This window comes from Chenopodium quinoa, unplaced genomic scaffold (assembly GCF_001683475.1).
Source record: "Chenopodium quinoa cultivar QQ74 unplaced genomic scaffold, ASM168347v1, whole genome shotgun sequence".
NCBI classification, from domain to species: Eukaryota; Viridiplantae; Streptophyta; class Magnoliopsida; order Caryophyllales; family Amaranthaceae; genus Chenopodium; species Chenopodium quinoa.
The window spans coordinates 2,186,401-2,201,674 of record NW_018743285.1 but is presented as its reverse complement, the minus strand read 5'-3'; the positions used below and the strand labels follow the sequence as shown (position 1 = coordinate 2,201,674).

Here is a 15,274-nt window from a genome sequence, read left to right as displayed (position 1 = left end):
TTTTGTTTAACCAAGTTTTGCAAGGTACAGAAAGGAGGTCCATTGACGAGCAAAGAGCTGAATGAAGTTCGAGACATGTTAGCGTCTTTCATCACATATAATTTAATTTGAACTTGTTAACTTATACATTAATTATTAGTATAGTTTGTAAATATAACACCTTTTAATTAATGAGTTGTAAAAGCTATATGACATTTCATTGTATCTCATTTACGGTTATTAATTAATATTTATGTATTGTTGTTATTATTCCAATGTAAAAATTATTATATTATTAGCATTTTTAATAATAATATTATAATAATAATAATACGGGTAATAATTATTATTATTATTATTACTGTTATTATAATATATTTTAATGGCAGAATTAATACAGGATGTGCAGGTTTTTAATTATTTTTAATTATAAAAAAAAATTTAAAAAAAAAACAGGTTTTTCCCACCGGTTTTTTCAATGAACCGGTGCCCAAAACAATTTTGAAAACTGGCGCGCTGACTTTTGGCATCGGTTCACTGTGAAAACCGGTGGAAAATGTTGAGTTTTGCCACCGGTTCACTTGAAAACCGGTGGGAAAACTGCTCCATCTATAACATAAATCAGAAGTTTTTGCCACCAGTTCACTCCAAAACCGGTGGGAAATCTTTGAGGATTTAGCACCCCCCAAATCAAGAACGGTTCAAAACCGGTGGGGAATGTGTGGTTTGAACCGGTGGGGATTGGGGTTTTTTTCCTAGTGTTTGGTACCACCAAAATGACCATGTTTAACATTTACTACATGTTTAATTTTTTATTATTTTATTTTGCTACTTCCAAAAGTTACACTAGATAGCTTTTGCTACCACTTAACAGTAGAGTTCCGTTAAGTGGGGCCTATTTTTTTATTAAATAATGATTTAATTTATTAAAAAAAAACTTTTTTAAAAAATAAATTAAAATCCCAGCCACTCTAAGCCTGTCAGCCTCCTCCTGTCAGCCACCCCTCCCCCTCCCCCTCCCCCCCGTGCAGGTTTCCGGAGCCAAAATGATCTCCTGGCGCCGGCAACCCCACCCCGTCCTCTTTCCTACTCCGCTTGGCCACCCTACCAAATTCTTACCTTTCGAAATTGGGGGTTTTCAATGGGCTAGGTTTTTGGTTAGATGTGAAATTGGTGGAGATGGTGGCGTTGCAGGCTGTGATTGATTGTGTGTGGCGTTGCAGGCTGTGATTGATTGTGTGTGGCGAGCAGATGAATTGATGGTGGTGGTGGTTGATGCGCGCGGTGGCTTGAGGTGGGTTGTGACGGTCGATGTTCGTTGCTGCCGGAAGCGGGGGCGTAGCGACTGATTTGTTGCGAGGGTCTGCGTATTGATGGTGGTGGCGATTGTTGTGCGCGGTGGCCTGAGGTGGGTTGTGACGGTCGATGTTCGTTGCTGCAGGAAGCGGGGGCGTAGCGGCTGATTTGTTGCATGGGTCTGCGAATTGGTGGCTGCGATTGTTAGGTGCGGCTAGTGAATGCGTGCGCTGAGGGGTGAAGGTGGAGTGGATGTTGTTGTGGTTGGTGTGTGAATGTAAAGTTTGGGCGCCGACAGCCGGCACGACTGCACAAGGAGGGCGGCTGGTAGTGAAGGTGGCTGGCAGGGTAGGTGATCTTGTATCCCAATTTAATTTGTCCCGTACCTCCAATGTCGGACATAGTGAGTGATGAGCACAAGTTACTAAAAAAAAATACAAACCACTTGATTAAGAAATAACCATGAAATGATAATAAGGAAAATAGAGGAGGAAAAATGAGATTCCATACAGCTGGTGCTCACCGTTTGTTGATTGCAAACTTCTGGGTAAAGGTGATCTTGTTGATTTTTGCTACTTAACCATGTTCCAAAAACCACCGAAGCTATGTTAACGTCAAATGACACCTGAAAATAGTATTTTTCATCTTCTCGAAACAAATCACCAAGGTAATATATCTCTTCTTCCAAGTTATCCAGTCCAAGATCAACTTTGCATACAGTCTCATTATTTGGTTGGTAAAGCTGTTCTAATGCCTTAGTTGCAAATTTGTTATCTCGTATAACACAGGAGAAAAAATTGGCCTGAATGGCTCAAAATCAAGGACCATATCTTTATTCACACCTTCAGCATCATCTACAATTTTCCCGTAGAACAAAATTAACCCATTGCTGGGAACTGACACATACTTTGCCAGTCTTTGTCTGGCGGAAGTCATAGCTTCATATATCACTTTTCTGTCCTTTCCCCTATCAACACTCTCAAAAACACAGTCATATTCATTATCCAACCACTCTAAGGCTGATGTAATTTTTCCATGAGGAGGTATAATGATTGAAATGAATGTAGAGGTGGTTCCTTGTGCCTTGACATTCTTCAATACTTTGACTGATTGTTTAAGAATATACATAGAAAAGTTTTCATCATCACTATACATCTTTGACCTGAAGTGGAAAAAATGACAATTTCAAATATAATAGGGTACTAAATGCAGAATAATATTATACCATGTAACCAATTACAAACCATGAAACCAATTTTACACCATATAACCAATTACATTATCACAATTTCACGTTTCTATAGCTAAAGTTCACCATGTAACCAAATACAAATCATGAAACCAACTCTAAAAATTCTGTGGTGTAGTGGATCCAATAGATTTATATTACATGAAACAAATTATACAAACTCATTTACGTAAGATAAATTAACAAATTACGTGAAATTATATTATAATCTCACGTAATTTGTTAATTTATCTTACGTAAATGATTTTATATAATTTGTTTCATGTAATATAAAATGTTTTTGGTGTATAATTAATGATTCACGCGAGCTGAACATTTTCCAGGATGTAAAATTGCGTTTTGGGTGAAAATTATGAAAAGACAAAAAATGTCAAAAAACTAAAATTTGTGGGCGTTATGTGGAGAAACGCAGGCGACGAATAACAACTCCTTTTTTTTTTGAAAGGGAATATCAATGGAGGTTGAAAGGTTGGAGAAGATGGAAAGATAATGGAAGGAGAAGGAGGTTGATGCTGTAAAAACATTTAAAAATTAATTTGCTTATAATTACAGCAATGTCATTTAAGTTGTTACTCATCAGATGTCTCCGATTCATAACCTAAACAAATGATAGCTAAATTTAAGGAAAAATTCCCGAAATTCCTAGAATTATTCGCATGTTTACTCCATAATCAGATAAGAATCATAATCAATATAGTAATGAATTAAACATTAACATAAATCAAATAAGAAAATCAGAAGTAAAGAATATTGGAATGGAAAAGTAACGAACTTAATATAATTAGAGAGAATTTTTACAACAAAAAGGCTTACCACTGACTTTTGGATGGAATTTTTACTGGATATTAGGGTTTATTCTCTCTCATCTGGATCATTTCAAAAAGGTCCATTTTTCTTGTTTGGCTCTATATGCTAGGGCTTTAGGGGAGCTTTTCAAATTTTTTGGGCACCTAATTAATATATTTCCTCTCTCAAATCAAAAAAGAGCAGAAGATAAAATTCAGTCAAAAATGAAGAGCACACTTGTTGCGTGTTGGTATGCTTTTATATATTGTAGGATTATTTCATGTTGTATGTAATGTAACGACAAAAGCTTATGGGTAGTACGAGAACAAAGGCGACAAGACAAACGAATAACAGCAATTTCCTATAGATTAAGCCATACATAAATTAATTGTAACTAATTTCTCATAAGATCAAATCTATATACGAAGTTTAGAGCTGTCAATTTCTTACCTGAACCGTTAAACGCGACTGTTTTGAACCGATTCGAATAGGAACTGAACTGTTGAAAACCCATTTTTTGGAAATCGATAACCGACCCGACCCAATTTTTTCCAACCCGAAACTGAACTGAACCGAGTTTGTGCGAACTGTTAATGACCCGACTCGTTATCAAGCCAAACCGTTACAACCCGAAACTGAAAACAACCCGAACGATTACGTCTAAACCCGATAGTAACCCAACCCATTTTAAACCGAAAATGTTTAAACCCGGCACAAATCCGATAAACCTGAACTGTTCCAACCCGTAACCCGTTGTGACCGAACATAACTCGTTGTGACCGAACCGTTTTCAACATGTAACCCGTTGAGTCCGAACCTTTTACGACCCATAACCCGTTGAGACCGAACCGTTAACTACAACCCGTATCCTGTTATCAACTCAATATGTTTATGATCTGATTTGTTTCAACCCACTACTTTATAGACCCACCTTATCATAACTTAACTAGATTATAACATGACCCGTTCTGACTCATTATCTGATTAACCTGACATGATAATGATCCGAATCAATTTTAATCCGATATGATTTTAACTGAAACCCGCTACAAATTGGGTAAACCTGTTTTCAAACCGACCAAGTTCAATCCAAACCGATTATGACTTGAACCGATGATGATCGAACCCGATTTCACTCGATCTGTTTTGAATCGAAACCTATTTTCAAACCGACCCAGTTTAGCCCAAACTGATTATGAGTCAAACTGATTACAACCCGACCCGATTTGAACCCGAAGGCTAAACCCGTTTTCAAACCGATCCTGTTTAACCCAAACTGATTATGACCCGAACTTATTACAACCTGACCCGATTAGGTACCGACCCGAATAGAAACTACTATATAAAAAACCAAACCGAACTAACCCGATAATTTTCAAAACCGACCCAAACCGATCCGCTAATCATTTCAACCCGTTATAACCCGAAACTAATAAACCCAACCCGAACCCGAATCGTTTACCCGAATTGACACCCCTAACGAAGTTCAATAAGTCTTGTATAAGACAAATTTTCGTTTATTTTATTGAAAAACGGTCAATTTGAGAATAACTTCAACAATGTATAATGTAGCTTAACATATTTAAGGTTACCTTTTAATTAATTTGTAGTGAGTTTTTTTTTTTTTTTTTTTTTTTTAAGAAAATTTGTAGTGAGTTTGACTGTATCTTAATGTGTATTTTCTAATGAATACATTTTATAAAGGCTATTATAATTAATCTATGATATTATGAAAATTTTTCAAGAATAAAATTTATGTTAGAAAACGATAACCTTTATACAGAGTAGTATGGAGGTAATTTTAAATACTTTTAGGATAACATTAAGGTCCTTAACCCGTCTTACAATAAATTAAAGAAAGTAATGGAGGGAGTAAATGGTTGAAAAAGGTTTAAGGCAAAAAAGAGAAGCTTGACTAGACCTGGCAGTTCTGACCCAACTTGAATGACCCGACCTTCGACCCGAAAATGACCCGAACCCAAACTAACCCGACCCGAACCCAAACTCGACCCGAAATGGAGTTGACCCGAATGTGACCCGATGCCCCGAATGACCCGACCCGATTTTAACTCGAATTGACCCGACCCGGAGTGACCCGACCCGAAGTGACCCGATTCCGGAAGTGAATAGGATGAAATGGTTAATTACTTAGTTTAGGGCTTCATTCTTTCCTAATAAATAATAGGAACTCACGGTTTTTTTTTTTTTTAACGATTTTACTTTATTTTTCCAACTATTTCTTGTAAGTGAATTTATTTTGGTGACCCGACACAAACTTGGTCCGACCTGAACTGACCCAACCTGAAATTGACCCAGCCCGAAATTGACCCAAAAATTGATCCTAAAAATTGACCCGACCCGAACTTGATCCGAAGTGCTGACCGAATTTGACTCGGAACCCGAATTGACCCGACCCGAACTCGAACCCGACCAAATATTTGTTGACCTAAAATTGACCCGACCCGAGTTAACCTGACCCAAACCCGACCAGAACAACCCGTTTGTCAAGTCTAAGCTTGACAAATCTAAACCTCTAACAGGAGTGTTTACAAATAATTGTAAGATATTTTCTTCAACAGAAATAAAAAACCAACCCAGTTGAGATTTTGTCTCAGGGCATGAGCTTATCCAGTGCTAGATTAGTAGATATAATTGAAATCCAACGGCAATTACATAAGTTTAGCAATATGTTTTTTTTTTTTTTTTTTCAAAATTATTTTACAAGAACCTAGTTAATTTGTGAACAATAAATGTAACAAATCTATTCACCTAATGCAATAACTTTCTTGAGTTGGACTCCCTAATGTATTTTTCCAAACATAATTTACAGAATGAAATGAATAAAATGAATGGTTAATTACAAATAATGGTATTAGTATTAACCAACATTGGAGGGCAAAAGCTATACAAAAACCCTACTCTCACTCACACCTACAAAATAATCTAAGAACAAACACTGCAGCAAATTGTTCCAATTTGAACAAAGAACCACTGAATAAGATTTGGACTATTGTTTTCCATTGATGCAGGTGGCACTGGCAATTCATTGGGTAAATGTCGATGAAATGCATCGACAGCAGCTGCAACACCATCTTCATTATCTATCAACCGAGCTATTTCCATTGCTCGACATTTGATCTGATGAGAGGAAGGAAAGTGTAAAGGTTACTACTATGCAATTATGAAATGCATCAATTTAATAATATTAGCACTTCTAATCACTCATAACATACAGAAGATTACATTTTGGAATTTGGATAGTTACTACCAAAACTCTACCTGAATCTCAAATGAAGGCTCATTTAATACCTATGAATCCTAAGATACATAAGCATAGATATCTCTGGAGACTGAAATCTCTCCTATAGTATTTGAGAGGCTCATTTGAGTGACGAAAATTTTTTAGAGCTAATTTAGACTGGGAGGTTAAACTCAGTAAATGCTAATGTGTTTGTAAGGCGTTGTTTATTTATATCAGAATTCTAAGATGCATTATCCACTGATTTCCCCCCTTGTATTGATCATAAAAGTTCCTTATCCTAATGAAACTTGCCAAACTGCAAACTTAGTAGGCTAAACCTTTTTTCAACCTTTTTGGCCACTGGGATAATTATTATAGTACCTAATAGTCTAATACGAAATACAAGTTGGATGAAGTACAGAGAATGTCTCAGAATGAAATTACCTCTGGCTCTAGCATGAATTCGATAGCATTAGAGAGAGCTTCGACAGTGAGCTCGTTAACAGGTATAGGCTCTGGCCCCAATCCTTTCTCATGAATCCTATCACCCCAGAAAAACTGATCTCCAAAGAATGGAACAATTGTAGTGGGACACTGCAATTAATCAAATTTTTACTCAAATAATGTCACAACTTTTAAACAGAAGCATGAAGTGAAAAACAGAATTATCTGATTTGCATTAACTTGTTAGGAATATACAAGTCAAAAAAAAGTATATATATAAACGTGAAATCATTTAGAATAGTTTTGATGGTCTGATATTATCACTGGAGCAACTTAAATAGGGAACTAATGGAATTAAATTGTCTTCTCTAGTTGTATACATCACCGCTGTACAAAAATATAGCAGTCAGTAAAACATACCCCAGCTTTTAGTCCAGCCGCTGTAGTTCCACCACCACCATGGTGAACCTGCAAATGAGAAACACAGTTTATTCTATAAGAATCTAGGTTGAAAACTATTACTTGACTCTTCATTTCACTACTACTAAAAATTGCTGAGTTTGATGCTTGGACACATACTACTGACTACATAGGTTAAATACTAACGTACATAATAACATTGATATAATGATTAGAAAGGGTGATCTTTTGCTACAATGGGGTTTTTTTTTTTTTAATAACTAAATTAAGACTTCAAAGCAAGGATATTACGGAAATCTTGTCCAGCTTAGTATTGCTCTAAACATCTACATCTATGGAAATTCCAATTAGTTACTGCTTTGACAGGAACTCACCACTGCAGAACATTGAGGTAAAAGCCAATCGTGAGGGCAATTCTCGAGAAGGAAGACGTCATCTGGAAGTTCAGAAGCTGCAAGACACCAACTAGGTTATAAAAATCCAATGTACATTATATATATTACAGTCATTCCTTAGTACATATGATATCAAGAACCATTGTTCAACAAAAGTTAAAGACATGGGAAATAGAAAAGCAAATATGTGAGCAAATAAAGAAAACAAAGCAAGATAAGGATACTCACCAATACCAAGGCCTCCCCAACCACAGTCAATTATTCCACGCTGTCCGGTATGCTTCAATGCTTCAAGAATGATATCTGTAGTTCTCTTGGAATCATCAAGAAGCTAACAAGGGGAAACAATTACATTTTTTGTCTTAGTAAATTACAAGCACAGCTAATCAATAAGGAAGCCATTACAGCTAACTACAATCATAAATAAGACGCTGAAAAAAATAGACAAGAATCTTACCATGCTTCCAAAGCCAACGTATATTGGCCTCGGCCCTTTCTTTATCCAATCTACTAACTCTTCTTGTGGCTGATACTTGGACCCAAGGTTTAAGAAACAATAACCAACAACATCAACTTCAGGTCCCCAGTCTGCAAGTCCATTAAATTTTATTAATAACTGTTAGTTAAGTCGTATAGGATAAAACAAAGGATTGAAGAAATGATACAAATTACACTTCATGCATTCTTTATTTTCAACAGCAGAATTGTCTCAGCATGCTTATTGTTACAGCAGTTCTACTGTATCATCAAAAATATTCAATTCCTACCTTTTGGTTTAGGTAAGACATGACGACTCCACATGTATGTCGTTGGCAAATGATATGTAGATCCATAGTATGTGCTAAAGTATGAAATGGGAGGAAGGTTCAACTTTCTCTTCCTGATGTCATTTATGTGACCCCTTATCAGCCACCAAATCATCAGATCAACAATTACATATGACAACTGCATCAGTTTCACAATGTAAAGGGGTCAGTGAGCTAGCCATGTTACTGGTGTACTGGGGAAACTAAGGAGAGACAGAAGCATACCCGGTTACCAGGACTTTGCGGTAGATGAGCAATTGGGATGGGAAATTCATAAGTTGGCCTGCCTATTCAAAAGAATTGTAAGAAAATATTCTTCGTATACTGCAACAATACTCTTTGTATGGAATTTAATTAAACACAACAGATAATTCATGTCATTAAGTTTTGATCAAATCCACTACAAATGCTCAGATCACCTAAACCATATTTGAAGGCCTTTTGATCTTCTGGCTTTCAGATTGTGCCCTCATATTTAAGTCTACTTTCTTTTCTTATCTTGTTATACATAATAGATATCTCCTTTCTAAAAAAAAAATCAAGTTTTTTTTTCCTTTAGGAGGGTAAATCGAGGGGGAATGAGCAAATGACATTTTAAGAATGTAAGCAACGAAAATATATAGCTTTTTGAATCATCTGAAGTAGTCAATATGACCCTACTGAAACGGCTCCTCTCACAGCCAGCCCAACTATATACGACAACGCTTGAGAGTGAGAGGGGGGGGGGGGGGAATCCCCCATTCCCAAACACAAGTTGGAGGTGAGACTTAAACATGTGACCTCAAAGTCATAAGGTGAAATGCTAAAAATAAAAATACAAATACAAATAAAATAAATAAAATCTTGCTTTTTCATAATAATACATCTTAAAGGAATCATATCTTCCTGTTTAACAATAAAATTCTAATCACACAGGCATATAAAAAGGTACGCCTTAAAAGCTCTAAGCAATTCAAAGTGAATGTCTTCTGAGCCTTGTACTTCAATGCCTCAACACGCTTCTTAACTAAAAAAAATCAGCATCCTTAAGTCACCTTTTTATTAACTGTAATCTTTAGTTGCTTCACTAAGGTGCCAAAATGACCTTACAATAGTGTCTAAAAACTCAAAAAAGTTGCCAGAATGTTTTTAGACATTGGCAGTCACACTCTTCGATAAATTATAACCCTCAATCAACATATAATCTACTCTAAAACAAGGAAGATCTAGAGAAGAAAATCATCTAGTTAAAATATATTTCACTTTGTCAGAAAACTTACGTCCATGGCACCGTGAAGAGTATGTGTAGAGGTACATTTAGAGCTTCAGCAACATGTAATTGTCCTGCAGTTATAATGTACTATGTCATCAGTGAATCAAGAAGTTATACATAAAAAGATAAATGACAAAACACACCCCACTCCCTCCAAAAAACACAATTCTCAGTTGCACACAATAGGGAATATATGAGGAGGAAAATTGAAGAATTACATAACTCCAAGCTCACTCTCTCATAATGCATTTTTATAACACATGAATTTGCTCTGTGGCATAATCACCACAAAGGTGCAGTTGTCCCATAAAGATTAAAGACATTAGTTAGTTACATTCTGCTATCCTAGTGACCAGTCAACACAGCCGTAGGAATTATGGCATTTAAATTAGATATTATGGCATGAGCACATTAAAATATTAAATCACTCCAACACTCAAAGGACCCAAACCAAAACAATACTCCCTCCTCATTTTAATTGTCAATTTTTCCTAATTTAGATTATTCCAAATTAGTTGTCTAGTTTACAATGATAATAGTAGAAGATGCTTTTGATATGGTAAAAAAGCTCAATGGTGAATTGATGATTGAACAAATGTGATAAAAATGGTGGGATAAATAACGATAAATGATTTTATCTAATCTTTTCATTTACTAAGTGAGATAACATATGGGGCAGAGCAATTATATGGAAACAAAAAGGATAACAGAAAAGAATAATTCAAGAAAATGCTGAGACATTCAAAGATAAATTTCATCATGTGCTCCAGCAAAGGTTAAGATTTTCCAATTAAGAATCATGAACATACCATAAGCAGGAGGGTTAGCAATTATTGCTTGAGCTCTAAACGGTGCACCAGTCTTTATGTCTGGTTCTGTACAAGCAGGTAGGATTGATTCCATAATAGCTTCCAATTGCTTCCTTTGAATTGTTAACTCTCCTTTTGCTGAGGGCAACCCTTTATTTCTTGCCATATCTGATTATTCAAATGTAGCCAAATAACTTATAATTCAGTCATTGATGGGATTTATAAATGCATGCACTACATTGTGAAGAAATTATTAATAAAATGTGAAGTTCGATATTTATATTATCGAAAGCGACAATACTTTTGCTATTTCAAATTGAAGAGTGAAAAAAAAAATGTTGAATTTATATCATTATATCCATAGCTAAGGCCTAAGTCATCCATCAAATTAAAAGTTCTTGCTTTGAATCAAGTTAGCATCAATATCAGTCTACCATCACTAGCATCAATGTCATCAAGGAGCTTATTTTGTTATTAAGCATTGTAAGGAACACGAGTGCTTGTCAAAGTTATTTGATCACATTGGAACTTCCTGTCTCCATAGATTCTAAAATAATTTTCATCCAAGCAAAATTATTGTATATGGATGTACTGAAAGCAATTTTTTTTTTTTTTTTAAAAAAAAAAAAGTTAAAAAGTGGGATGGGAGCTTATAGGAACAGATGGAAGTCTTCTTACATCCTGCTAGAATGCGCGGATCACCACCCAAAGGATAGAACTCAACACCAGCTGACTTGACAAAGTCACTAAAATTTATATGAGTTGCCAAACGAACATGATGACCAAAATCCTGCACATATAGGCATATAGCATTAGAATTTAGACATTAAAGTTTCTTTTCATTTCTTTCTTCCTTTTTTTTTTTTTTTTTTTTTTTAAATATATAATTTTTTCACGTTTCTCTGCTGAAAGAGCTTTATCATGATCTACCACTAAAATGTTAAACCATCATTCAACATATAAGCCTTGAAACTTTGAAAGTCCAACCAAATTCTTGGTGAAGAATAAGTGGGGCCATTTCTGGAAATATATGAATATGCACAGCAAATGACAAGCAGACTACAGTACAGAATTTATATACATGCCTGAAGTTTCTTGGCAACAGCTACAAAAGGTTGAACATCTCCTCGTGTGCCAACAACAAGCATAGCTATCTTTAACCTTGGAACAGATTTTCTCAGATCAGCATCGATGCCATCAACAGCAGCAGAAGCACTTTCAGTAGAAAGAAGCTGTGACAGCTTTGAAACTACTGAATTACCATTAGTCAAATCCTCCTCCGCTGCTCAGTCAGTAAAAATATGTTATTTTTGTCACATTGGTTACACTGAGAAATTTTGAAATAATCTAATTGTTTATAAGCCTTGAATGAGCAAGTAAGCCCCAATCAGCCATTCTCAAAAGAGTTACAATAATTTACGCATTTGTCTTTCTATTGTTTTTCCAGACATTGGCACATGGAACATAACCATTAGAAACTACAGGGTACGCCACTTAGCCAAATAGTGATAGATTAAGCAATATGCTTGTCAATTTGTTACACAAAATCATTTCATGGATAACAACTTGCATTAACTGGACATTTCATGGATAACAACTTGCATTAACTGGTTACTAGCAAAAGAATTATAGGCAAGAAAAAGTTATGATGCAATCACATCTCTGCCATTATTTTGAGCTTTTTAACTAAATGTATTACCAGCAATTATGGTTTGTGGCCAGGATCATTACTATCTACTTTCAATGTGAAGTGTGAGCATCTCAGCATCCACAATCTCTAGTTATAGTCTTATAGGCCGAGCACAAACTCTTCATGCACTCTTGCAGACTACCAAAATCCTTGTGGAGCAACATAAAACAAAAGTTGCACAGGGTGTACAACAGTACATTCATCTGCATTACTCTATGATGACATGATTGCCATCTCACTTCTGCTGTAAATGATCTTAGCCCATCGTTTTTAGTTTTGTTGGCCTGGCTGTTGTAAATAAGACTTTTATAGGGTCTAATGCCCCTATGTTTTGCCTTCCTCTACATGATGTTTACGACGACATAAGCCCTCAAATTTTATGATTCGATAATATTATTGAGATTTGTCCTAAATGTGCTTGTTCTAACATAATTCATTTTGCCTCAGTGTTTAAAAACAGGCAAAGGCATAGATCTCAACACTCCTGCAAATTAGCATTGCACCAAAATTCTTGCCCCTCATAAATTCAATTATATCCTTTCTTTTAGGGTCAGAAAACTAGTTGGTAATCCACAAATGACTGAATTATTAGTCACTAAAGCTAAAGCAATACATACAACTCAGCCACTCAGGTGCACATAAGCTCAAAAGCAAACAACAAATGTAAAAATTAAAAAGTAAGCATTGTCCAACCCCTTCACTAGTATAAATGCACCATAAAAATAACTGTCAAACTATTTTAGTTGGTTAAAGTCTCGTTCAGGGTGTAACTTCGTGGCTCCCTATACATAAAATAACTAAATTAGACATAAATAAATAGCAGAAAACTGCATACCTTCGGTTAAAATGCTATTGGAAGAACCGTTATAACGAGATGACTGCTTCAGAAAAACCTTCTGGTCCCATTCCTCTGCCACATTGTCAATTTCTTCAAAAAATTTCACCAAATTATCACTTGAATTTACACCCATCCTAATTCCTGGGCATTACCCTATACCCAGTTCAAGATTCAAACTTTTTTTTTAGCAGTACAAGATTCAAACTTTAATCCCACAAATTTGCTTAATTTTGAATAAGAAAATACCAAAAGCTGTAACTTTTTAACAAAATGGCAATACCCAGAAAGATTAAAGATTCGAACTTGACTAATACACAAGATTTAAGACACAAATTAGCCCTAAAACTAAAAAAATCTCTTCTTTTTCCCCCTTTTCAAAAAAATTAAAATTGAAAAGTTGGGACTTTTGAGCAGAAAATCATGAAATTAAAAAAAAAAAAGACCAAAAGTTTCGAAGTTGGAAAGAAATTTGCACACTAGGACCAGCCAGGTTGGCAACAACGAATATATAGGTGTCAAATTTCGAATCTTTTTAACTAAAATTACTACCATTAAGCATGTCACATGTATTCTATTCATGCGAATTGGACAACAAAAATATTAAGAAACAAATTAAGGTTTGAACCTTATGATATGAATATATGATATGATAAAGGAGTAGAATCAAAAAAAAAAAAAAAAAAAAAAAAAAAAAAAAGGTGACACATACTACTCCGTTATTCATGCAGTCCATCATGATTTTTCATTTGCCAACTTGGTTAATTAGTCAATTTTATTATTTCACTAAAAACAAATTTGGGCGTTGAATCGTCAACGCCTTTGGTAGGATTCATCCAATGGGAAATGGTAATCATAGAAACAGATTTGCATTCTAAGAATTCAATAATTTGATTTTAAAAAAAAATTGTTATTTCTTGCTTGTTATTCAAGTTTCGTGTTGACAATGAATGAATTAAACAAAAACAAAAACAAAACAATGTGCTTACTTAGTTTCAAAATAAATGTCCCAATTAAATTAAGTATTATGCCAATACTTTAACTAATGATAATTTTCTTTAATCATCAATAATTATAAATTATAAAAAGTTGATATTCAAAAAATATACATTGTAACGATTTTAAAAAGTACTTACAAGATTATATAATTTCTTAATCATTACTTCCTCCACAATTTCTTAAGTGAAATATTTTGACTTTTTGTACTACTCACCTAATCTACTTTGACAAATGTTAGTAATATATACTAAGAAAAAAATAGCCTTATGGGTTTTGTTCGAATCATTTCAATATCAATCAATCAATCAAAACCTAAATCTCATAAGAATCGTTTCAATAAGCAGTTTTTTAATATTCAATTGTTATAAGTTTCAATTTAAGTTGTTTCGATAAATACGAAGGAAAAAACTCATTAATGTTGGTCAAAGTGGTTCATGTAAATAATGCAAACAGTCAAATTGAGCATTTATTTTGAAACGGAAAGAGTACATTTACATCCAACCACCCCAAAGAATTACAATTATGCCCTCATTTTGTTTTTAGTCCTCTTTCATTTTACGTCTTTACCCACTATTTCTCCGAACCTCTGTTTCTTAATAAATACAACAATTTAACTACGAGTATATACTTACTTTGATTACACGAAGTATTTTTTTACCAATATACGAAGTATAAAACATATGTAGTCATGTAAATTTTTTTTAAATTAGTCATCATGTACAGGAATACAGCTCAATACCCGACCCATTTAAGTATTTAACCCAAGTCTCCGTGATTATGCTAAATTAATTTTTAATTACTGTTATAAAATATGATGTATAGTTCAATATACTATACAAGAATTAGGAGCTTCATTTACCTTTATTACATACCACCAAGCGCTTTTTGCATTCAATGAGTGGCATTATACAATTCTTACCGATACCTATATTCCCTCGAGGTCTCGTATCCAGAGATCCCATTCCACCCTCCTTCATCATACATCCCCATCCTCCATCATGGTTGCCTAGAGGCACCACCCACCAATTCATTCAAACTCAACTTCAACGGTTCAGTTCTCAACAACTCTATAA

General features: G+C 34.8%; 1 protein-coding gene across 1 annotated transcript; it reads right to left on the bottom strand.

Annotated features, from left to right (window-relative positions):
* Positions 1 to 6,074: 6,074 nt before the first annotated feature.
* Positions 6,075 to 13,887, bottom strand: LOC110735705 (sterol 3-beta-glucosyltransferase UGT80B1-like). Its single transcript, XM_021915894.1, has 13 exons — positions 13,203 to 13,887; positions 11,763 to 11,959; positions 11,356 to 11,467; positions 10,678 to 10,845; positions 9,876 to 9,939; positions 8,842 to 8,899; positions 8,578 to 8,755; positions 8,268 to 8,398; positions 8,039 to 8,141; positions 7,790 to 7,866; positions 7,416 to 7,463; positions 6,996 to 7,145; positions 6,075 to 6,448 (listed from the first exon to the last, which is right to left on the bottom strand). Exons 1-13 carry the CDS (start codon positions 13,336 to 13,338, stop codon positions 6,254 to 6,256), a joined length of 1,617 nt encoding a protein of 538 aa, XP_021771586.1. The 5' UTR covers positions 13,339 to 13,887; the 3' UTR covers positions 6,075 to 6,253.
* Between the last annotated feature and the right edge of the window lie 1,387 nt (positions 13,888 to 15,274).